Source organism: Miniopterus schreibersii, assembly GCF_964146895.1.
Source record: "Miniopterus schreibersii genome assembly, chromosome: 13".
Classification (NCBI taxonomy): domain Eukaryota; kingdom Metazoa; phylum Chordata; class Mammalia; order Chiroptera; family Miniopteridae; genus Miniopterus; species Miniopterus schreibersii.
Window position 1 is genome coordinate 10611593 of NC_138113.1, and position 25310 is coordinate 10636902.

General features: G+C 36.3%; 1 protein-coding gene across 3 annotated transcripts in view; it reads right to left on the reverse strand.

Moving 5' to 3' along the window:
* ASXL2 (ASXL transcriptional regulator 2) overlaps window positions 1–25310 on the reverse strand; it is an 80951-nt gene that overhangs the window by 36328 nt on the left and 19313 nt on the right. For 2 of the 3 annotated variants that reach the window (XM_081157305.1, XM_081157304.1), the window contains exons 2-4: window positions 23985–24067; window positions 9285–9393; window positions 5435–5585 (exon numbers count right to left, since the gene is read on the reverse strand). In XM_081157305.1, the coding sequence (XP_081013431.1) occupies window positions 5435–5585; window positions 9285–9393; window positions 23985–24067 (343 nt within the window). The remainder of the gene's footprint in view (window positions 1–5434; window positions 5586–9284; window positions 9394–23984; window positions 24068–25310) is intronic. The other variant, XM_081157306.1, reaches the window with a different exon arrangement.

A 25310-nucleotide genomic window follows, 5' to 3' on the forward strand; every position in this document is an offset into this window, starting at 1 on the left:
ACATGAGACTTTTCACTTGAACACTTAAAGGCTACTGTAGGGTTATTAATTGGCCTAATTTCAATATTATTGTGTCTTAGGGGATAGGGAAGCCCAAGGAGAGAAAGAGAAATGAGGGATGGCCAGTTGGTGGAGCAGTCAGAACACACACAACATGAATCGGTTAAGTTCACCATCTTACATGGACAAAGTTCATGGTGCCCCAAAACAGTTACAATAGTAACATCACAGATTACCATAACAAATATAGTAATAACGAAAAAGTCTGAAATATTGTGAGTATTACCAAAATGTGACACAGAAAGCAAATGCTGTGGGGAAAATGGCGCTGACGGACTTGCTTGACACAGGGTTGTCACAAACGTTCAATTTGTAAAAAACACAGTATCTGTGAAGCACAATGAAGCCCAATAAAACGAGGTAAAGTAAGAGAATTGAGAGTAGAATGGAAATGAATTATTTCAACCTATATACCAATGATTAGAAATAAACTGAACTAATATAAAACAAATCAAAGAAGCTAGCATATTAACTCAGACACTAAATGGACAAGAGGGTAAAACTGATAAAGGGCTATAAAACATCTTGTTCCTCTTGGTGTGTGGCTATGAAAATGTGAGTCAGCAGTGTTGCCATTCTCTGACCCATACTACATATCTTAGTTTTCCTAAGAAATTACTTTATGTACACCTACAACCTATAAGTAATGGAGAGTAGCAGTAAGATTAACAGTCTGATCCTAACTTCTTTCCTTTTCTTTTTTCCCACAAATCCCCTTCTAGCCAAACTTTTCTTCCTATGGTTTCCTGAAAACACTGTGCACACACTTCTACCTTTTGCCTTTATATATTTTTTCTATCCATCATGTCCTATCTTCACTAGAAATTATACTCTCAAGGGAAGGATAGTGTATTAAATTTTTCTATATCTCATACAATACTTACTAACCCAGGTAAAATTACTTTCTTCTGTAATTCTATCATAATATGATAAACATAAACACATGTCATTTATTAAGTTATTTGCTAATTATCTGCTTCTTTTTCTATACCTCTAGATATGGGTGGAACGCACACCTTATTCAAACTGGTCTCCCAAATACCTGACAAGTTGTACATAAGGGGAAAAAACTGAATGTAGCAAGTAGTTTAAATAGAGATATTTCTTTGTTTTTGTCAATAAATAATGGCCTGAACAATACCTCTCAAGATTATATCCTGATCTACTGGTCCTCCAACGTGAACTGCTAAATGGATTAAAAGCACTCATTTAAAAACTTACTTAGAATCTGATTAGAAACAAAATGCTTGCTTTTACATAAACATACAGACACAAGATTAACAAATTCTGGTCAAAAGATCAGTTGTTACTTATTTAATTTTAAAAAACAAAAAAAGTCACTCAAAAAAAAAAAAAGAGCAACCTAGTGGAGAAAACTTTAAAATTAAATAAGTGTTTTCAGGAAAACATTCAAAACAAGTTTGAAAACTTGGTGCTCATTAAAGCCAGTTTTGTATAACTTACTGAAGTAGTTTCAGGTTGTTGGATATTTATCACCACTCACTGAGTATATGTTCAGGAGATACTACTTTTCAGACATATCACAGCATTGAGAATTTCTCATTTCAATGGACAGTTATTATACTGAACATCATCAAAAGAATATTAGATACATCTGAATTTAAAGCTTTAGTAAATAATCTCTGACAATACTTTATATTCTCCTGAAAATATTCAATGGGCCCCTCTGAAATGTTAGAGAGATTATCAGAAATAATGCAGTAATATAAAAATTAAAATGTAGCTTTATATAGCTGAAGGATTAACAGTTGAAACAATGATAACAGCTGAAGCTTCCAAAACTGTTTTATTATTTTTTTAATTAATTTTTTTTGTTGCCACTTTTTTTTAAATTTTATTTTTGTTTAAAATATCACAGATGTCCCTTTTTCTCCCCAATGACCTGCTCCACGCCACCCCTTCCCCCTCCCCAACCAAAACTGTTTTAATCTTCAAAAACAGTAATCCTTCTATGAAGGGAAGAGTTCTTATTTCCACGATAGTCTTTCTTTATAGAGGAACTGCATTTCCAGAAGTAACAAATGTTTTAGTTCTAAGCCCCTTCTTCCCATTGCAAGCGTAGTCTACTCCAAACTAAGCAGACTGGTTCCTGATGATATTCGAACAGTCCAGTAATCAAAGATAGAGAGGCCACACCTGAACACCTTCCTTTCCTTCTGGGTACCCTAACTATCCAAGTCCTAACAGTGTAGCCATCTTTAATTCATGACAGAGCTAAAACCTCCAACTCAGCCACCATCCATCCACCCATGAGGAGAAAGAGAACATCTCTCCCAAAGTTCTCTCCCTACATAAGTTAACTTTGCCCAAAGGAGTTCTTCTTCCCCGTATACTTTTTAAAGGAGGTATTTCTATATATAATCATCCCCGTTCAGTTATCTTAACATAAATATAAATGATGTTAGAGGACAGGGAGGCCTATGGTATTTTAACTAAAAACACAATATATAATATCAAATTCCTGATTTAAAGTAGTTCTGAACAAGCAGTAAAATTAACATTAGGTCATGCTCCTGGAAAGAATTAGTAATTCCTTATAGGTGAAAAGGTATATTTCACATAATTTCTTTCTTAAGATACTTTAAAAGCAGACCAAAATCTAACAAGCTTTTCTTTATTAGAAGATAAAAATAATACTTCTGCAGTTGCTTCATGCTGCAATATTTGTATTTTATTTTGGGGAAAAGGCAGAGACTTACTTAGCTTTGATTCTACCAAAACAGCAACAGAAAAAGTTGATTTTAATTATTTTTCTGGAGTCATTCCACCTTACCTTGGCTTGGAATTCCATAAAGCTCTTCTCTGAACATTGTTTCCTGTCTGAAAATTAAAAACCAAAACTACAAGCTTCTAAGTTCTTCCACTTTACATGGAAATCAATAAAATAGTTTTAATATTGGGCTGAATTTCAAAGTTCTGTTCTCTATTCCTATCTGGCTGAAAGGTACAACTATATCAAGAGAGTTTCTATCAATTTTCAACTAGAAGTATCAGTTTTGCTGTCAGAGCTCTTTATTTTTGTACATAAAAGGAAGTGGGTTTTGATACTATCTCAATGTTCTTCCTGTCCTACAATGCATTTGAAATAAAGTGATGTCAGACTGAGAGTAAAAGCCCTAAATAAGAAAAAAGAATAGGCACAATTAGTTTGCTTTACCTTTATTAATTATTGCAATTGATTTAGAACTACTTGCTCCATGCTACTATCACTGGTAACTACAAGTTTTCCATTTTAACTTGCACTGGACATTCACAAATATATAATATGTACCTAAAAATGTACATATTTACGCCACATGTATGACACATGAATGAAAGACTAAATCATTCTTCATTATTGGTAGCTCGGCACTTATCCATTTCTTAAGAATATCGGAGCTGCTAGAGTAAACATGAGTTCTATATGACATCGTGTGCCCCTCCCACCTCCACCTTCCAAACGCTACATACAGCCCATTCTACTCTCAGTTTAGACTACCCACACTCAGAAAAGATCTTGCTGGAACATTTTATTGTAATGTAAATCAAGGATAAATATTCAATATTTGACAAGTTCTAGAAAAGGAATGAATCAAAGGCAGTTCAAAACAATTTATCTGAACCGCAATTTTTGTTTTGCCATTACCTTGCTGTTAGTATCTTCTATTACTATGCTGAATATTGGGCAAGGTCATGCTATTTTAATCTACCTCATAAGCTTCTGACAATGGGTTCTATTGTTATTTCTTAGTTCTTCCTGTATCATAATACATTTACCTTAAATTCTTAGACACAGCCTTTAACAACCATGTACAGCGACTACTCAAAACAGCTACTGCAGCATGTGTGGCTACTGAAAAGTCAAGACCTCCAAGACCATGGTTTGGCTTCCAGTTTATTAGTTGGGCCTTCTTTAACACTGATTTCCCTGTTTCCAGCCACATCCAGACATTATGAATCTTGCTCATTGTGTCTCTAGCCTGATGACTGGGCTTGGTTCCTAATCTTAGATCAGCAATTTCCAAACTTGAAAAGTTGAAACTGGGGAAACACAGAGGAGAGACAGAGCTTTTAATACGTTCAGCTCTACCCTTCCTAAAAAGGTCCTTAGTGCACAAGGAACATAGGCCTGGACTACACCTCCTTTCACTATTGACAGGGATTGCTTTAAAAACATGTATCAGAATATTGGTCACAGGTCCTGGCTTTGTCTCACCTTTATTCCATTCATTCCCAACATTTGAGGTCTGGGTTGCTCTCCAAGTGGTTGTGATCTTACAGCTAAACACCTCACAATCACAAAATTTTCCCAAATTGGTCATGTAGTAGCTGTACCAGAGAACCCACATGATGCCACCAATTATCTCAACTCTCCTGAAGTAGCACACACATTAACACAGGGATATTAATAAATAAGACTATTTTTCTAATACAGTTCAACATCAAAACTTCTAAAGGCACTTAAAATTAATGAGTCAAGCAGTCTAAAAAACATAACTCTAGTTTCTAGATACAAAGACAGTTCACCTAAAACTCAAACCTAATAAGATATCCAAGCTAGGGAAACTCTTGGATGTCTATTTTGCTCTGGAAAATCAGTCCAGAGTAAAAAATCCTTGTATCAGTCCTTATAAAGGAATAGTCATAAATTGGCTTAAAATCTGCCTTGCCGTGCATAGCTGAATTTATTAATATTTTGGTAAAAAAAAACAACTTTCTTTCCTCAAGACTCTGACAAGAAGCTCTGACAGGTAAATTAGCAAAAAAAGGTAATAAAATGTATCCTTAAGTGGAAAATCCATCCCAGGGAAGCTATAGCAACAAAGACATTATTCTTTAAAGAAAGTTTTTGAGTACGTTATGAAGCAGACACCAAGCAGAGGATGAGAGCAAAGACCAGCAGACTGAATTTAGTCTTTGCTAATAGAAATAAAAGCATTCTTTTCCTAGTAGGGAGAGAGCTGTTAGAGTATAAGTGCTCAAATTTTAGAAGAGAGGATTAAAGGGGCAAGTAAAATCAGAGCATCCTAAAAAAGGCTATAGACGGCCAAGAGCCATGGTGTCCAATGTGGTAGCCACTAGCCAGAAGAGGCTACTGAAATTTTAGTAAAAATAAAATTTTAAATTGAGTTCCTTGGTCACACTTGCTGTATTTCAAGTGCTCAATAGACACATGCAGCTAGTGGCTACTTTGTTGGGGTGGTCGGCAGAGATACAGAATCCTTCCATGAGAGCAGAGAATTCTATTGGACAGTACTGATCTAAAGGGTAAGGGAAGGAGACTAACTGACCTGGGGTCTGAAAAAAGAGGACCTACTAACAAGGGGATCTGTCCTAGTGTTCAGTACTTTATTGAGGGATCAGGTGGATTTACCTTTCCTTTTCCACCTGTTCTTTTTTCCCTCCTTGTTGCTGCCACCATCACTGCTGCTGCTGCTGTTCTCAGAACTCTGGGAATCTGACTGACCATCACTGCTTTCTTCTGAACCTTCTGATAGCTCTTTCACCCCATCCGGCACATCTTTCTGAAAATGTAGGCATCCAATTAGGATTAATCATTACCATTTCAGCAAATAGTAATTAAGTCTCTGATATGCATTGTTGCAACTTAACTGTGCTGATTAATTTTTATTATTACAGGATTCAACAGCAGAACCAACAATGTTTTCTGAATTCCTGTCATCTCTCTTCTTTGGGTCAAATTAGCTAATGTTTCAATCTATCCAAAGGTAAAAATTTTACATGACAATCATATACAGGCACAACACAGAGACTTAAGTTAGAAAAGAACTTGAGCCCGGCCAGGCGTGGCTCAGTGGTTAAGCGTCGACCTAGGATCCAGGTGATCAGGGTTCGATTCCCAGTCAGGGCACATGCCCGAGTTGTGGGCTGCAGCCGATCAATGACTCTCTCATCATTGATGTTTCTCTCTCTCTCTCTCCCTCTCCTTTCCTCTCGGTGAAATCAATAAAAAATATATTTTTAAAAAAAAAGAAAAAAAGAAAAGAACTTGATATATATAAGTCAGGTAAATGATTATATGCTCAGGATAAAAAAAAACACACACTATATAATAAAAATTTTGTAAAGTGTATGTACATCCACCATCCATGTAATATTTATAATATATAGATAAATATTTGTGTGTATATTAGTACCATTATGTATTGCAAATTCAATCAAGAGTCTGGGTAGCAAAAGATAGTCCATTATTTGAATCTAATCGGTTCCTAAATATTCGTTAATAATTAGGAAGACTCAAGTACAAAAGAAATCTGTCTTTTTTTAAAATCACATGCATCTTTGGTTTCTGCACTGGGTTGTGAGAATGTTAGTCAGAAAGGATACCTGTGTCAGCATAGTATGTGAGAGATTTAACAGGACAGCTGTAAGATCAACAACTAGGAAATTAAGACTTTCTGGGTTTGAATTCTGGTTTTATCTTCTCCTAACTATGTAGTCTTCATCAAAATCCTAACCTCTCCTGCCTCAGTTTCCCTGTCTATAAGATAGGAATAAAAGTACCTACCTTAAAAGGTAATGCTGAAATTAAATGAGTTAATAAATGAAAAACAGTGCCTGGCATATGATAAGAGCTCAATAAATATTAGCTACTTTGAATTTATGTAGTGTATAAAAATATATAAAGAAATATACACATATAAAAAGTTATAAAATTACAGATGGTTTTTCCCCTCTCAATATATTTTTTATTTTCCCACATAATTTATTTTTCTAATCAGATAAAAATAATTCTGACATGTGACCCTGCTACCTATAACTAGCATTTGTAAACTGATCTAGTAAGAAACTGTTTTTTTCCACTTCTGTTTATATCCTAGTGCCATTTCTTGTGTTACACACTTTATCAAAATACATATCCCATCTTTCTCTATTCTTTCCTTCAAAAACTTTTTACAGAGTTAGTTGCCAGCCATCCCTCTTGACCTGCAGGTTCAACAAGTATTTTAAATACAAATATAATTAACTTCTGTTCTTAAACTTGTGATCCCTCCAGGATCAACTGCTCATGCCCCACATCTTTTAAGGTAGGTACTTTTATTCCTATCTTATAGACAGGGAAACTGAGGCAGGAGAGGTTAGGATTTTGATGAAGACTACATAGTTAGGAGAAGATAAAGCCAGAATTCCTTCTTTTACTCACTCCATATAGTATATATTTTATTTCTCTAATGTACTTTGCCTTCATCCCTTTACTACTTTTGTATTTCAGGCTCATTATCTCTTTCAAACAACCATAACCATATTTTTGACAAGTTTTCCTGCTTTACCCTTAAACATATCCTACTTATCTCCTAAATATGGATTTGATTATGCTCGTCTCCTAAAAAACCTCTGCCATCTCCTCCACACACATGCTCGCTCTCTCTTGCTCACACCCTCCTCCTTTATCTTCTCTCTCTCTCTCTGTCTCTAAAATTGCTCAGTCAGGTTTTCAAAAGCCTACAAAGTTTGATCATTAACGTTTCCCCCACCCCCGACTCCTTATCACACTAGCCCACATACAGATTGTGGTCGAACCACTCCAATTTACTCTACATTCAAATCCATTCGGAATCCTTCTAGCTGTGCCTCTGCTTAAGCTATTCCCTTGTCCTGGAAAGCCCTCTTCACATTATTATCTGCCAAAGTTCAACTCAAGTTTTACAAGTTTAAAAAAACAAAACAATCTGTAGTATTGTCAACAATGAAATTAAAACAAACAAACCAAAAAAACCAAACACACAATAACTTTCTAGATCCCTTTATTAATCTTTCTCTATACCATCAGAGTACTTTACAGTACAGTACTTTCTATCACAGTTAAATTTTGTCAATGTGCAATTACTTCAATAACTATGTGAGCTTCAAGAGCTCAGACATCACAGTTTACCCTTCTTTATATCCTCTACGGTGTTCAGCATGGAGTACACATTTAATAAATGTCATTAACAATACAAATCTAGAACGCTAAAGCCTAAAAGAAACGCAGAAAACTCCATGTGGCACTACAGCCCTGTAATCCCAGGAAGTTCAACAGTGTGTATGAAAAGGACCTATTATAGGTAAATTAGATCTTTTTGATGTTAGTGGGCTACATACAACCACTGAGCATAGTGATGACTATAGCTCAAAGCTAAAAAGGTAAGGGGACAGAATCCCACATAAACATGGACACAGTCATCACACGCTAAGCACTGATTCTTCTGCTGATAAATTTCCTTTGGGAAACAATCCCTCTTCTGAATTCATCTGGCTTGAGTGGGCTTAACTTTAACCTCATATCAAAGATAATCATGAACCTAAGAGTGCCCAAAAAGAAGATCAATACATCTGGCAACAGCAATCATTCAGGTGTATACACATGAGCCAAACCAAACTAATTAAGCCAAATCAAAACTAACTGAAAGCTCCTGCTTTAGTTCCTGAGACTCCATCCTCTCCAGACTTACAGCTGGCAGAGTAGGGAATGGGGGCGAAATCACGTACAATGAGCAGAGGGCCTGCCTGAGAATGAAGCCAAAAGAAAGGGAGACACCCTGTTGTCAATGGTTACCAATCCTAATAACATCATTTGAGCTCCTGGATCAGGGCTGAGTTTCCCTAGAATTTTCAGTTATCTAATAAATTGTTTTACTCAAGCTCATTTGAGTTGGTTTTCCTATTTGTAACTGAAAGGATACTGATAGGTCAAGGACCCTTCTCAGTGTAGGAATTAAATATTACTAAGCCTGCTATGGTAAAAAGAACATGGGCTTGGGAATTCAGCCAGATGTGGATTCTGATTCTGATACTATTTGGCCAACAACAAAATCCAATCTTCTGAACTTCGGCTTTTCTCCATTATCATAATAACCATAACTCTACATTGCAATGAAGAATTAAATGAGATGGTACTATAAAGAATCAAGGCTGGAAGCTCCTTGAGAGGCAACACTCATTATTATTCAAATGTGAGGCCCTTGAAAAAGTTTCTGGAAGACATTTTCATTTCATCCTTTTAAGATAATATTATCATAAACAATAAACTGACTTTTCTTCTCTGATTTACCTACAGATGGTTACAGATTAGTAAAAAAAATATTTTTAATATAGAGTTGAAAATATTACCTCTTCCTGAAAATAAGTTCTTCAAGAACACAATTCTGTCCCCTATGACACAAATATTATTTATATGTAGTCACTTCACGATTTACTTTTTAAATGACTTGAAAAACATTTACCTTCAAAGTATACACTCCCATTCTGCCCGGGACCTTGTAGAAGATGCCCTCTTCGCCTCGGGAGTTTGTGTGCAGCATGGCGTTCAGGCACGCAAGAGGGGAGGTCCCACTGCAAAACAAAGCCAGCACAGCGGTCAGCTTCTGTCTCTGGTCAACATTCATTTGACATAAGCACATTTGTAAACTGTAAAAAGCCTACCAACCCACAGAGGCTGGCGTGGGGAAACGGGCGCAGAGCGCACCCTCATCATCTAAACGAAGACGGTCCCTGCTTTCCCTCGTCCTCACCCAGCGCCTTGCACCAGAGCCGGAGGAGGTCAGCTCGCGCAAGTATCGAAAATGTAACGCGTAAAGATTCTATTCCACCTAAAACTGTGCCAGTTATACCTCAACTAAAGCGGAATTCTTTCAAAACGACTCTTTTATTTAGCACAAGCTTCAAATGTCCAAAGGTAAAAGAGAGGGGAAAACAGGGCACAAAGATTCAAATAAAAATTATTAATCTCCTTGCCTACCACCGCACCCGACTAAAACTGAGCTGTGGAACACACACATTTCTTGGTTTTTTTTTTGCAATATAACCAACATATAGTTTCAGGTGTACACCACAATTCCATATACGTTAATATTATACTGTGCTCTTATATTTAGACCTATTATGAGATCACTTAAAAGTAGGTTTTGGAATAGTTATCTTCTTCCTTTTTTTTTTTTTTTTCCAGGTATGTCTGAGACATTTTTATTTAGTTTTTCCTAAATTTATTTTTATTTTATTTTTTCCATCACTGTTTATCCCCTCTCTGCCTCTTTCACCTCCACCCAACCCCCATACCCCTCAGGATCACCACACTTTTGTCCATGTCCGTGAGTTTTCTTTTTCTTTCTATTCTGTTCGATCTCTCCACTCACCCCCCTCTCCACCAGAGCTGTGTGCCTGCCCTCTGGCTATGAGTCTGTCTCTATTTTGCTTGGTAGTTCAGTTTGTTCATTAAATGCTACATGAGTGAAATCATATCGTACTTGTATTCTCTGCCTGGCTTATTTCACTTAGCATAATGTTCTCCAGGTCCATCCATGCTGTCCCAAAGGGTATGATTTTCTTCCACTGTGTAAATGGACCATGGCTTTTTCATCCACTCATCTACTGATGGACACTTACGCTGCTTCCAAATCTTGGCTACTGTAAATAACACTGCAACGAACATAGGGCTACATATATTCTTTCAAATTAGTGTTTTGGTTTCTTAGGATAAATTCCTAGAAGTGGAATCCCTGGGTCATGAGGCAGTTCCATTTTTAATTTTTTGAGGAAACTCCATCCTGCTTTCCACAGGCTGCACCAATCTGCACTCCCACCAGCATTGCACAGGAGTCCCCTTTCCTCCACATCCTCTCCAATACTTGTCCTTTGTGCACTTACTGGTGACAGTCATTCTGACAGGTGTGAGGTGATACTTCATTGTGGTTTTAATTTGCATCTTTCTGATGATGAGTGACATAGCACATCCTTTCACATGTCTACTGGCCATCTGTATGTCCTTTTTGGAAAAGTGTCTATTCAGGTCTTTTGCCCATTTTTTAATTGGGTTGTTTGGGTTTTTCTGGTGTTGAGTTTTGTAAGTTCTTTAGAAATTTTGGATATTAACCCTTTATCAGATGTATCATTGGCAAATATGTTCTATGTTCTCCCATTCAGTGGGTTGTCTTTTCATTTTATTGATGGCTTCCTCTGCTGTGCAAAAACTCTTTAGTTTAATGTAGTCCCATTGGTTTGTTTTTTCTGATTTCCCTTGCCAGAGGAGATATATCGGAAAAAATATTGCTACAAGAAATGTTCTAGATTTTACTGCCTATGTTTTCTTCTAGGATTTTTATGGTTTCGAGCCTAACATTTAAGTCTTTAATCCATTTTGAGTTATTCTTCTGTGAAGTGTAAGAAGAAAAAATAAAAACATCCACATTGGAAAGGAGGAAGTAAAACTGTCATTATTTGCAGATGGCCTGATATTGTACATAGAAAACCCTAAAGACTACACCAAAAAACTACTAGATTTAATAAACGAACTCAGCAAAGTAGCAAGATGCAAAATTAACATCCAGAAATTGATGGCATGTTTCTACACTAATAATGAACTCTCAGAAAGAGAAACTTTAAAAAAATCCTGTTTACCATTGCAAAAACAAAAAAAATAAGATACTTAGGAATAAACTTGACCAAGGAGGTAAAAGATCTGTATTCAGGAAACTATAGGACATTAAAAAAGAAATGACAGCCTTTCAAGCACTTTAAGACTCTTTGTAAAACCCTGAAGTCTACTACTTTTCAAATTTTTGGTCTCCCCTCATTGGCATCGCTTCCTGTAACCAATTAAAAGAAATTTAGTATATTGAACTTTTTAGTCCATCCTCAATTCTCCAATATTTATTACCTCCATTTCAAGCCTTTGATAAAGAGCTTTAAGGAACTTCATTAGTCTAATTTATTTAATCCTAGAGATATTCCCTCTTGAAACAGATTACCCTGCCTAATCCCTACTGTAATCCCAATCTCTTGTTCATTTTCTGTACTCCCTCTAACAGAATAGCCTTGTCCAAACTAGGCCTTAATCAGCTTCCCTATCTCTGACTGAACTCTTATACATTCTATATTTATCCTTCAAAGCTCAATCCCTTGAATTTCAATTGGATTAAATAAAAGACTCAGACTTTCAAGGTTAAAAGAAAAATAAAGTCATCTAGTTCACCTTACGGATGTTTGAATGCCCTCTTTCAGGTCAACTTTAAATATAAAAAGATAATAAACTTATAAAACTCTTTCACTCACATGATACACTTATATACATATATCTACAAACACACACACACACCCCTACCTCTGCAACCAGTATCCACATACAAACTAAAAATTCAACACCAAATAGGGTTAAAAGCTAGAATGATTTTTATGGCATGCTTACCTGACAGCACACGGAACAAAACTGAACTCATCTGCACCCTTATGTTGGAAAATAGTGAGTTTAGGAATCACTAAATTAATAAATAGACTTGGTAGGTTTTAAATTCACTGGAAATTTTTGTATTATTATAAACTCTTGCATTAAAACCTTTTTCTTGTTTTCCATTTATCTTACTACCTGCAATTCTAAGAAAAAGTATATTTGGGTTAACAACTAATCTACTTTTTAAAAAGAAATAACGTAAGTGTAGATTTTAAATTCAAAAAGTAGCATCTGACTCATCTTCAGATTTCATCCATAAACATACCATGAAACATATGAGAGTGAAACAACCGGAAAGAGAGAAAAGGGTGTGAAGGGAAATTTTTAAACAGGTATTTTTGGAGAAGCCCAGTGGGACTCCAAAATGACAGTCTGTATTAACAGACCAGTGAAACAAAACAAGTAAGAAGCAATCTAGGAAGAGCCTGGAGAGCGAGGTCAGAAAAACAAACAAACAAAAAGATTCTCTGGAAAATCTGTTTGTATATTCTCTCTGTCCTCTTAATACTTCACTGTAAATCTTTATCTTCTCATTATTGTTTTTTTCCCCACTATTTTTTTAAAAGCATGGTTTGTCTACTACGAGTAAGAGGTAAGCAACCTATTTGGAAGGGAAAAAAGAGTCCAGTTACTATGTTTTATTTTGAAGTAAATATATGTAACAGTAAGGTTTCATTTTATTTAGATTAATCACAAACTCTTAGTATAGAAGGACCTTGGAGAACACCAAACTTTTCACCTGAAGTGAAATACTAAACATTTCATCAAGAGCCTTACCCAATGTTCTGATCCTACTCAAAAGTGAGGCAACAGATGCAGCACTTAGGTTTTTGAGTCAGACAGATGTGGGTTCAAGTTTTATCTCTAACTAGTTATGCTATTTCTCACTGCTTCAACATCTTTATCTATGAAATAAAGACTTCAGAGGGTTTCTATAAGATTAAATAGATCAGCCTGGCCAGGCATGGCTCAGCGGTTGAGCACTGACCTAGGATCCAGGAGATAGCAGTTCAATTCCTGGTCAGGGCACATGCCCAGGTTTTGGGCTTGATCCCCAGCAGTGGGTGTGCAGGAGGCAGCCGATCAATGACTCTCTCATCATTGATGTTTCTATCTCTCACCCTCTCCCTTCCTCTCTCTGAACTCAATAAAAACGTATTTAAAAAAACAAAAAGATTGAATAGATTATATGCATAAAGTACCTGAATCCTATCTTAGTCCACGGCCATTTCCACAATTGGTGACTAAGAGCATCTTGCATTTCAATCTTATAAGAATAAGTCACAAAAAGAAAAAATAGACTTTAAGGGAAATATAATGCTCCTAAAAGGTCACCTTGTAACTATTGCATATAAAGAAGTATCAACTGCCTTTATTTCAGCTGATCAAGATGCTAATATTTCTTAACTGGCTGGGCCAAGTTCCTAAAAATCATGTGTCTCTGAATTAAAGAGGTGTAAACGGTTGCATATGAAGACATACTGTTTGGGGTAAAAGAAGCATTAGTGTGGAAAACAGAAACTAAAAATAAAATATTTTTCATATAAGTTATGGGACACAGTTCTGAAACAAAGAGCTGGAGAGAGAATAAAATTTAACAAATTTAAATACATCAAAAATTAAGAATTTGTTGTGATTTTATACCTTTGTCCTATTTGGTATTTCTTGTTCATTTAGCAATATGGTTTGTAAATCTAAACAGCAAAGCTGTTTACTCCAATTATTTTCTGCTTCTGAACAACAGCTGTCAGTACTGACATAGCGACTTAGGTCAAGATCCAGAGTTCTTAAGGAGTCATGTGATCCCTTAATTTTATTAATTCCTAGCATTTTCCAACTCACAGACATAACAGAGTTATAATAAAGCTTTTATAATTAAATGGCTTTGACTGAGCAAGTTATCTTACGTCAAGCAGCAAAAATAAAGACTAAAATAAGAAGGTGGCACCAGCAAGTGAGATCAGACCGTAAGCAGCAGCCCAGCCCAGAAAGCCTTTTTGTCCTTCTGAACTTGAGACTACCATCCCCCAGAAATGCTGAGCAACCCACTGCACAAGGAGGGATCCTGTCACAAGCACTTGACTCAGGAAGCCTCTGTTCCCATGGGCTGGACACTCCCTTTTCTCCCCATCTAGAGGCATAAAGAAGCCAACTCCTCCCACTCCCTCACAGAAAGAAGCAGCAGAGATCACTGGGAGCCCTGTGTCACCAGATAAAACAAGAAGACCAGCCCTAGCAGGCCTGGCTCAGTGGTTAGAGTGTCGGCTTGCGGACTGAAGGATCTCAAGTTTGATTCTAGTCAAGGGCACGAACCTCGGTTGCAGGCTCAATCCCTGGCCCCGTCGGGGTGTGCGTGGGAGGCAACCAATAGATGTGTCTCTCTCACATTAATGTGTCTCTCTCTCCCCCTTCTACTCTCTCTTAAAAACAATGGGAGGGAAAATATCCTCAGGAGAGGTTTAAAGAAATAAAATCATTAATGCATCACACAAAAAAAAAACAAAGCAAAACAAGAAGACCACAGTTCACCATAAGCGTCCAAGACTCACATGGTAAACCCGAGCAGTGTGAATTCCTCCATTAATAAAAGATTTAAACTTAATAGGACCCAACATCTCCTACCATAATAGCTAAAATATCCAAGGTTCAATAGAAAAATCACCCATCAGACCAAGAACCAGGAAAACTCACAATCTACATGAGAAAAGACAATCAACTGATGCCAACAGTGAGACAGATATTGAAATTATAAGACAAGAATTTTAAAACAGCTGTCATAAAAATGTTTCAATAAAAAAAAGTTTCAATAAGCACTTATTCATTCTCTTGAAACAAATGAAAATACAGCAAATATAAGCAAAGAAATAGAAGCTATAACAAATAGAAATTATAGAACTGAAAAGTGTAATTAGAAATGTAAAAACTTGCTAGTTGAAAAAAACCACAAACTTGCTAAATGGGCTCAATAGTAGAATAAAGATAACAAAATAGAATCAATGACCTTGAGGACAGATCAATAAAATTTACCTGATGTGAACAACAGAAAGTAACATTGAAAAAATTTAACAGAAATTCAGGGAGTTGTGGGATAATAACAAAAGTTTCAAAGTTTATACCATCAGAGTTCAAGAAGGAAAGGAGAAAAAGTATTTAAAGAATTAATGGCTGAAAACTTTTTTTTTTTAAGAATTAAAAAAAAAATTTTTTTTAAATATAGCTTTATTAATTTCAGAGAGAGGGAGGGAGAGGGAGAGGGAGAGAGAAACATCAATGATGAGAGTCATTGACTGACTGCCTCCTGCATGCCCCTGACTGGGGATCAAGCCTGCAACCCGGGCATGTGCCCTGACCGGGAATCGAACCTTGATCTCCTGGATCCTAGGTTGTTGCTCAAACTCTGAGCCATGCCTGGCCAGGCTGAAAACTTCTTTTATTTAGGGAAAAATAAACCTACATATTCAAGAAACTCGGGGAATCTAAATAGGATAAACTCAAAGAAGTCCATATACCAAGACACATCATAATTAAATTTCTAAACGCTAAATAAAAAAATTTTTTTAAGTCCCAAAAGTAGAGAGAAACAACACATTACGTATAGAGAAACACAAATGACAGCAGATTTCTCATCTGAAACCACAGAGACCAGAAGTGGCATTACATTTTATAAATGCTGAACAAAAGCAAATGTTACCTCTCACATTCCCAGTATCATAAGTATTTTCATTACTAATCTGCAGAATACTAGGTATCCCAATGCTAGTAAGTCAAATGATGAGTTTAATAAAATTAAATGTAGATTGAGTTTCTAAATTATGACCAAATAATGCTTACAAACTGCAAGAACAAAAAAGTACATATAATAAAACATTTACACAGTAATATCACTCTAAGTTTCTAGGCTAATTATATCATTTCAAAAAGTAAAAATCATGCACCCAAAGGTAAGGTCAATTAAACTTGCTAAAGTGCTTTATAATTGTATAATAATTCTTTAGAATAAAATAATACTTCTTACCTTCTGGAGTTGGAATGCACCCCAAGAAAATGAAAGGAGGGAAAAAAAGAGCTTTTAATTTCTCTTTACAAAGCAACAATAAAGCCAAAATATAAACTCTCCCTTCCCCTCCCAGCATTGTCTAAAACACTTCAAATTAGCACCCCCCCCATTGCTATATAAAACATTAATTTCTTCTTCAGAATTTACAAGTTAGCCTAACAATTAAATTCAGCTCAACAGACTACACCATTTCAGATAACAGTTGCAGTACCCTACTTATGTGGCAGAATAAAACTATTACATTAGTTTACACTTAAATGTGGATAAAATGAATATTCCCTGTTCTTTAATATTCTTCCCATGCATTTCAATTTCAAGGAGCCATCATAAAGCCATCAACTATGGAACCTAAGGTTTATTAGCTTCCCTTTGATCCATAATGAAACTCATTAACAATGAACAGGAATATTTTCTGCCAATAGCCAAGCATTTTGGTTTTGTTGCTGTTTATTAGTCTTTTTTGGCATCCTTACCAGGTTTGAGGGCTTGAAAGCAGACTGCAACTAACAGATAAAGAAAATGCAGGCCAAACTCAAAGGTGTCAGCCAACCTTAGATAAATATAGTACCAATTTAACATTGGTCTTCATTCTTAAACTGAGCTCTTTCTAATGAAATCACTTCAAAGCAATTCAGCTTGGCAAATAGTCAAAAGATCTACTCTGCAGGAATAATTTCTGCAGTAAAGTTACTACTTTACAATGTTGATTTTATTTCCCTTGCTGTATAATTTTACATAAGAAAAGGTGGGAACAATTAGGTGATGGGATTTGTTTTTGGTGTGAGTTGAGCTAACACATACTTAAATGCTATGTAAGAGAGATTATTTTGTTTACAAGTAAATGTATTAATACTAATCAGCTGCAATGTGGACTCCTCCAAAGAGGTAAATTTCAATCTGACAAACGTTTATTGAGCATGATCTTTGCTATATGGTTCCCAGAGTTCTTTACAATTCCAACCCTAAAGGAGCTTGCTTGTAATACAAGACTGAAACATGTAAGAAAAACTTCTTGCTAAGTTAACAACTTTGAGCTCTGTATGACAACAAAACAAAGATCTATTTAAAAGCTGTTAGGTCTGGCCAGCATGGCTCAGTGGTTGAGCATCGACCTATGATTCAGATCAAGGTTTGATTCCCGGTCAAGGCACATGCCCGGGTTGTGGGCTCAATCCCCAGCAGGGGGTGTGCAGGAGGCAGCCGATCAATTCTCTCTCATCACTGAAGGCTTCTGTGCCAGTTATCAATTCATTGACTTTTAGCTCTAAATCCAACCTCTTTTGTCCCTCTCTGTGACAGCAGAGTTGGACCCTATAAACATTTCTCCTTTGCCAACGGCTCAATGTTAACTTTTGTCAGAGTGCTGAAGGAACACTGCAGAAAGAAGAGGTGCTTTTCTTTCTGGTTTTAGTGTGCTCTTGCCTGTCTGCTCTGTAGCATGCAGCACCCAGTAACATGAGAGACACTCAACAGCACTCACCCTTCAACAAGATTCAGCAGAATGCCTGTGAGTGGCTTCCCAGAAAATACTGCTGGCATGCCAGTGAGTTGGACAGGTGTCCAGCAGGAGGCTTTCCAGCAAGTTCTTCCAGTCCCCAGTAGGCTGTTTCCCATGTGTCCCCACACTACAGCACCAGTGAACTTTGTCATCCACTGAACCAGAGCCCACCCTTCTCCATGGACATCTAAGAACATGGAGGGGCCTCCCTGAATGTTATTCTTTCCTAGGGCACACTGCCTCAGCCCTAGAGGTACTGGTTGCTCTCTGTATCTGCTATTACTGTATTCTTTTGCGTTCTCTTTACCTTTTAATAGTTAATTCCTGATTAACAAGGTTAAGCAACTTAAAATTTTTTAAAAATTAAAGAAAAATTGCCCCCAAAGCCCAGAAACAATTCCATGAAACTGTGTGGTAGTAGTTGTGTGGGTGGATTTGAGAGACTGGGGTTTGAATTGCTTCTGAAACTTCATGACCAATGGCACAGTTTATAATCACAGGAAGAAGTATGGACTCAAGTCAGAAGAAAATAAGAGTTAGTTTTCCTGCTAACTGTAAAATCTATCTCCTCAGACAAAAAGGATATATCTTAAGTTTTTCAAAGGCTATTTAAACTTTTTTTTAAATATGCTTTTATTGATTTCAGAGAGAGGAAGGAAGAGGGAGAGCAAGATAGAAACATCAATGATGAGAATCATAGATAGGCTACCTCCTGCACGCCCCCTACTGGGGATGGAAGCCAAAACTCAGGCATGTGCCCTGACTGGGAATTGAATCGTGACCTCCTGGTTCATAGGTCAATGCTCAACCACTGAACCATGCCGACTGGGCTCAAAGGCTATTTTAAATATTGATGGCTACCAACAGCCATTTGTCATTAATGTTACTGATTCATCATAAAATAAAATTTCGCTTAGAAACTGAAGTATATAGCCAAAATGCAAAGGACACATCTGTATCTTTGAATCCTTGATTTCATTTCTAGTGTTTTGTGTTTTTTTAATCCTCAACCGAGGATATGTTTTTATTGATTTTAGAAAAAGAGGAAGGGGGCCCGGCTGGACGTGGCTCAGCGGTTGAGCGTCAAACTAGGATCTGGGCGATCAGGGTTCGGTTCCCAGTCAGGGCACATGCCCGGGTTGTGGGCTCAATCAATGGCTCTCTCATCATTGATGTTTCTATCTCTCTCTCTCTCCCTCTCCTTTCCTCTCTCTGAAATCAATAAAGATATAGTTAAAAAAAGAAAAAGAGGAAGGGGGAGAGAAAGGGAGAGAGAAACACTGATGTAAGAGAGAAACATCAATTGGTTGCCTCCTGTACGTGCCCTGACCAGAGATGGAACCCGCAACCTGGGTATGTGCCCTGACTAGAATTCGAATGTGCAACCTTTTGGTGTACTGGACAACGCTCCAACCAATTCAGCCACCTGGTAAGGGCTCATTTCTAGTGTTTTGAAACAAAAATAACTAACTCTTCCTTCACGTAACACCTTGCTGACCGGTCAGTCGTGATGGAAAAGTAGCCAGCTACATGGGTGAGCTCTGGCTCAAAATAGCCCGTAAATGTGTAACATGATCCAGGATCAACACATCAATTATAATGAGAATGGAGGGTTTGTAACAAAATAAACCCAGTAAAGAGAATCTCTACTCCATTAATAATACTGACTTTTTAAAAAAGGTAACTGTCTAGATTAAAAAATGATTAAAAGCTTACAGAATTTTTTAAAAGGTTCTAACAGGACTTCAAACCTGGAACAAGCAATTCTGTTTGGAGAGTTCGGCCCCAGAGAACTATCAGCAAGTTATTGTGGTATGTAAGAGAAAAAACAATTATAGAGCCATGGAAAATTGAACAAGAAGGTGAGATGTCACAGCAAATTTTTAAAAACATTTCTAATTTTCTGAAATAATTATTTTCTGACAAATAGTACAGAAATTGGCTTCTTTTTCTTTACCAAATAGCACAGTTAGAGCATCTACTTACATTACCGATAACTGTTACAACCTACAAGTCCCAAATTTCTCTTTTCCCCCCAATCTTTTAAATCTTTTTATCTTTCTTCTTCCTATGGGCTACTCCAAGCCCTTTCACATCTTATCTGTTCTCAACAGAACTAAGCTACTTTTAGAACAGCCTTGAACATTTTTCACCTGCAAGAACACAATCTGTATCTTCTTTCTTCCCTATGATTCTATGAGAAATCCTAAACTATCTTTAAAAGGGGTGCACTTGGGTATAAAAAATAATAATAAGGGAATACACAAAGTCACAGGTTATTGTGAGGGGGAAAATTTGAGGACCTTTTTTACTCCCTGTTGTCAAAAATGCAGATATAAAAGAGAATTTAACTTAAATGTTATAATATTTTTTAAATGTTCTAATTAATTAAGAATTACATATTTTGGGTAAATAATTTTCCATATTATCACCTAACTTCTTAAAGGAACAAGTAGCCTCAATTTTTCTCATCCAGGAACCAATCATTTCATTTTTAATACATTTTTTTTTAGTTGTTTGTGGCAAAATATACATAGCATACAAGTTACCATTTTAGCCTTTTTTTTTTTTTTAAATATAACTTTATTGATGTCAGAAAGAGGAAGGGGGAGGGGGAGAGAGAGACAGAAACATCAATGATGAGAGTGTCATCAATGACCGGCTGCCCCCTGCGTGCCCCCTCTGCTGGGGATTGAACCTGGAACTCGGGCATGTGCCCTGACTGGGAATTGAACCGCAATCTCCTGGATCCTAGGTCGATGCTCAACCACTGAGCCACGCCCAGCCAGGCTAGACATTTTTAAGTGTACAATTCAGTGGTATTAAGTACAACCACAATGTTGTGCAACAATTACCACTATCTATTTCTAGAACTTTTTCATCATCCCCCAAAAAACTGTACCAATTAAACAGTAACTCCCTATTCTCCCCTGCTCTCAGCCCTGGCAACCTCTATCACACTTTCTGTCTCTATAAACTTGCCTATTTTAGGTATCTCATGTAAGTGTAATTGTACAATATTTGTCCTTTTGTGCCTAGCTTATTTCACTAAGCATGGTTTTTTTCACTAAGCATGTTTTTAAGATTTATCCATGTAGCATTTATCAGAATTTCATTCATTTAAAGGCTGAATAATATTCCATTGAATGTATATACATTTTATTTATCCACTCATCTGTTGATGAACATTTGGGCTACTTCCTCATTAATACATTTTAAAATAAAACAATACAGTATGGAATAATCAAAATTAAGCAAGAGTCTTTAAAATGGGACAGCAGAAAAAAAAACCACAAAGGGAAAAGTATTGAAATCCATGTATGTATTGAGGACTGAGAAATAAAAATAAAACTGTAAGAAACAGCACATCTTCAATAACCACAGTATCTACTTCATTCTGTAACCTGTCTAAAAAGTTTAAAGATTTTTTTTTTCTAATCCTCACCCAAGGATATTTTTCCATTGCTTTTTAGAGGGAGTGGAAGGGGGGGAAGAAACACTGATGTGAGAGAGACACATCATCCATTGGCTGCCTCCCGTACACACCCTGACCGGGGCTGGAGATGAAGCCTGCAACTGAGGTACGTGCCCCTGGCGGGAATCAAACCTGAGACCCTTCAGTCCTCGGGCTGGCGCTCTAACCAGTGAGCAAAACCAGCTAGGGCTCTTTAAAGGTTATAAGACTACTATTTGACATTAAAACAGCAGCAAAAGAATAAGTTATAATTACATTTGAACGTGATCTTCCAAATGAAATTTCACATATTCATTAATAAGTAGGTTTCAATACCTGTTACATGCCAAGCACTATGGGGGGAGGAGAAGAGCAGGCAATGTCACTGCCTTAATGGAGCTAGCTTAATGTAAGCTATAGAGAAGCTACATGATGTTTTTAAGATCACAAAAATATGTAATTTTAAACCTTAAGTGCTATGAAGAAACAACACAGCACACTATAATAAACTAAAAAAAAAAAAAAAAAAAAAAAAAGTGATCTAGACCAGAAATCAAAGTTTTCTGAGAGAGACATATTCAAACTGACACCTGAAAAATAAATAAGAGTTAAGGGAAAGCACATTCTTTGCTAAGGGGGAGTCAGCATGTACAAAGGCTGTGGTGGGCACCAAATTCCCTATGTATTTGAGAACTGACAAGCCAAAAATTATATTTAAAGCTATGAGAATGGACAAAAATGCACTTAAGTTGGAGAGAAGGTAATAGGCAAAAAAAAAAAAAGGAAGAGAAGAAAAACTTAGAGAGGAAGGAAGGAAAGCAGAAATATTTGTTTGTAGTCACTTCAGGTAACAAAACAGTTTCAAGAAGGAGCTAGCAGTCAGCTGTGATAAATAATGCTGAGAAGAGGGGAAGAGAGGTGAGAACTAAAAGTCCCATGGAGTTGGCAAAATACAGGTCACTGATGACTTAGAAAGAACTGTGTTGTGGTCACATAACTGCATCACCACAAGTTCACCCTTCTGTTCTTTTTTAAAATTTACTATTCTTTACTTATTTAGTGTTCTTGCCTACTTCCTAAAAATTATGAAAAGTTTAAAGTCACAGAGTCTTGCTATGTTAGAGCTGGATGACCCTGCAATTGGCATTTTGAACTAAAATGACTGGTGAAGTCTGATCTCTTTATACCAGATTTCCTGACCTATTTCTCCAGTGTGTATCAAGTCTAATTTTATGAAGAGAAATGAAATCTCTAGCTCACTCCTATTCTATAAGACCCAATAGTTGTTATAAAAGGATATTAGAATACCTTAGCAGAATTCATTCCTCAGTCACAATAATCACTTATCCTGTTCTCCTACAGTCTTATACGAATGGATCTGTGATTAAATGGGTATTGTGCTTTAATTTTAACTTAATAAATCTAATTCAAATAACAACTTAGAATTATATCATTGATAAATTTTTAAATAATTTACAAAAAATATGTTTAAAAGCTAATTCTTCAAATGAATTTTAATGTTTTAATTTACAAATGTTCACATAATTTTTCAGGGACATACATTATATAAAGCGAGATATACTAATTTACACTTCATTGTTTTATATTAATAAAGCAAGCCTAATTTATCCCAGCCTACTGACATTTGGCCACAAATCAAAACAATTTTTTAACTGCATTAGCAAAAAAAGGCCAATAAAAAAATTTCAAATTGAATTTCTTGTTAAAGAAAAGAAAATGATAATTAAAATCTAGAACACACAATACCTATTTATCAAAAAATATTTTGTTGTTTATTGACAAATATATCAGCATAACTATTTCTCAATAGGAATACTATTGGCATTTGAGCTGAATTCTTCTTCAATGGAATACATTTAGCATCCCTGTTACCTGCCCATTAAATGTCATAGTTACTGTGACAATCAAAAAATAGCTCCCCAAAATTCTGAACACTTTCCCTAAGGGTGTTACACAACACCATCCCCAGCTGAGAACAACTAGTAGCAGTTTTAAAGCACCTCAATCTTTTCTATCTTGATGAAAATATCTCTAATGTAGACTCCCAGATTTCTGCCTTAACCTACAAATTATGTTGAACACAATTTTAACATTTCTTGATGACAAAGTGTCTTGATTATGAACAGTGACTATTATGTGCTATTTTAATATAATAAGGCTCTTAGAAATTAAAGCATGTTTACCTTCCATCCTATATTACTTTACCCTAGGCTGTTTTATTTGAACATATATGACTATTATCTGAAATATATACTCCTTATGTATCTTTTCCATTGTATTCTTTGTGGCCAAGGCTATTTCTTCCTAGACTGCCTACCTCTAGCACTCTCCTTGCACTAGAGTACTTTTTATCTGCTAATGACCGAGCTTATTAAATCAAAAGCCTGAATTGATAGATGAAGGCTTGAAGATGGCTCTAGGCCTTCCTAAGAATTAAAGTGCATGGGTGTGGAGATAGTTACCATCTAAAACTTTTTTTTTAAACTTACTTTTGGTTTTATAACTGTGTTATGACTGAAAATGCCAAAGATCTGACAAATGAATAAATCAGAAATTAACAATGCAGTTATCACTATATAATCAATCTTCAGGACTAAAGTACACTGCGATATACTATAAAATAGTCTAATCATGGATTATAATTATTACTAATAATATTTAAATAACTCACCTGATTTCTTTTAGTCCTTCTCTCTGGATAACTTGAAGAATTTCTTTATGACTCATGGGTGTGTTTGGATATTTTTCTAAGACCTGAGAAACAAGTATATAATAATAAATTACTTCTTCTTATTTTAAGTTCTTATCCTTATTATAATTATATATTTAAGTATATTCCTTATTCTTACTAAAACTGTTAATTTCATTCAGCACAAAAATATCCAGAGACTTTTCATCCCTTATATTTTGGGATGATAAGAAAAGTGGAAAATTAATGGAATATAAATAGGATCGTCTCTCCTTTAGACACAAAGTCAAACCTGAAGCAGAAATAGATCAAAAGGATATGATTAATAACTCAATTATTATTAATGCATAATATGAAATTATGTTTACTTTCTGCCTCCGCCCCTACATCACATGCCTACCTGTGGAACTACTATAAGCACCTTAAAGATTATCCATCTTCACATTTCCAGCAAAGCCTAGTACAGCACGGATGTCCAAAAATTCTTAACCAAAACAAATTAACAATACAGTTATAGAAATTAAAATGGTATCTGTGTTCTGGTTCTGAAAAGAAACAGAGTAAGCACAGTTTATCCTGTCTCTCCCACTGAATATATACAACTAAAAACCTAAACAGAATACATGGAGCAGCTATCTTAGGACTCTGAAAATGGTAGCAGTTGGCTTGAGGGGGGAAACCACAACTATAAGTACTAACCCAGCTGTGAGTTTCCTGGTTTTGTTTCCCCTGGGACTACTCAGCCTGGACTCAATGGCAGTCCAAACTCAGAAGTGCACTCTAAGTGCAAACAGAAATGGCTCCAAGAGAAGTCTTTTCTTTTTTGGTCTGAAGAGCAGTAAAGGCAGAGGAGGATCCTCTCGGATTTTGTTTTTGTTTTCCCTTTCTCTTGGCCTCTGTCCCCAGGTAATCCGAAGGCAGCAGCTGTGGCAGTGATGAAAGCAGCAATGGCTAGACAAGGACGTAAAACTCCAAGAAAGCAGAACCCTTAAGTGTAAAGGGAATCCTCATGGCTAATACTCTTTCTCTACTATCCTGCTCCTTGGCATAGAAGGCAGATGTGGTTGTGGAAGTGTGTAGCAAAACAGAAATGACAACCCTGGTTATCTAGTGACAGGACAAGGGAGAAGGGTTTCTCTAGGAGCCAGAAAGTGTCAAGGAACTTGCAAAAAGAAAGGAGCTAAAGAAAGAGATCCCATAAAGTTTATAAAAACTCCTGGGGTCACCTGGAGCTAAGCATATGTGGCTCTGACCCTCAACATATCACTTATCTGGTTCTCAAATTAGCCACTAGGAGGCATACATGCA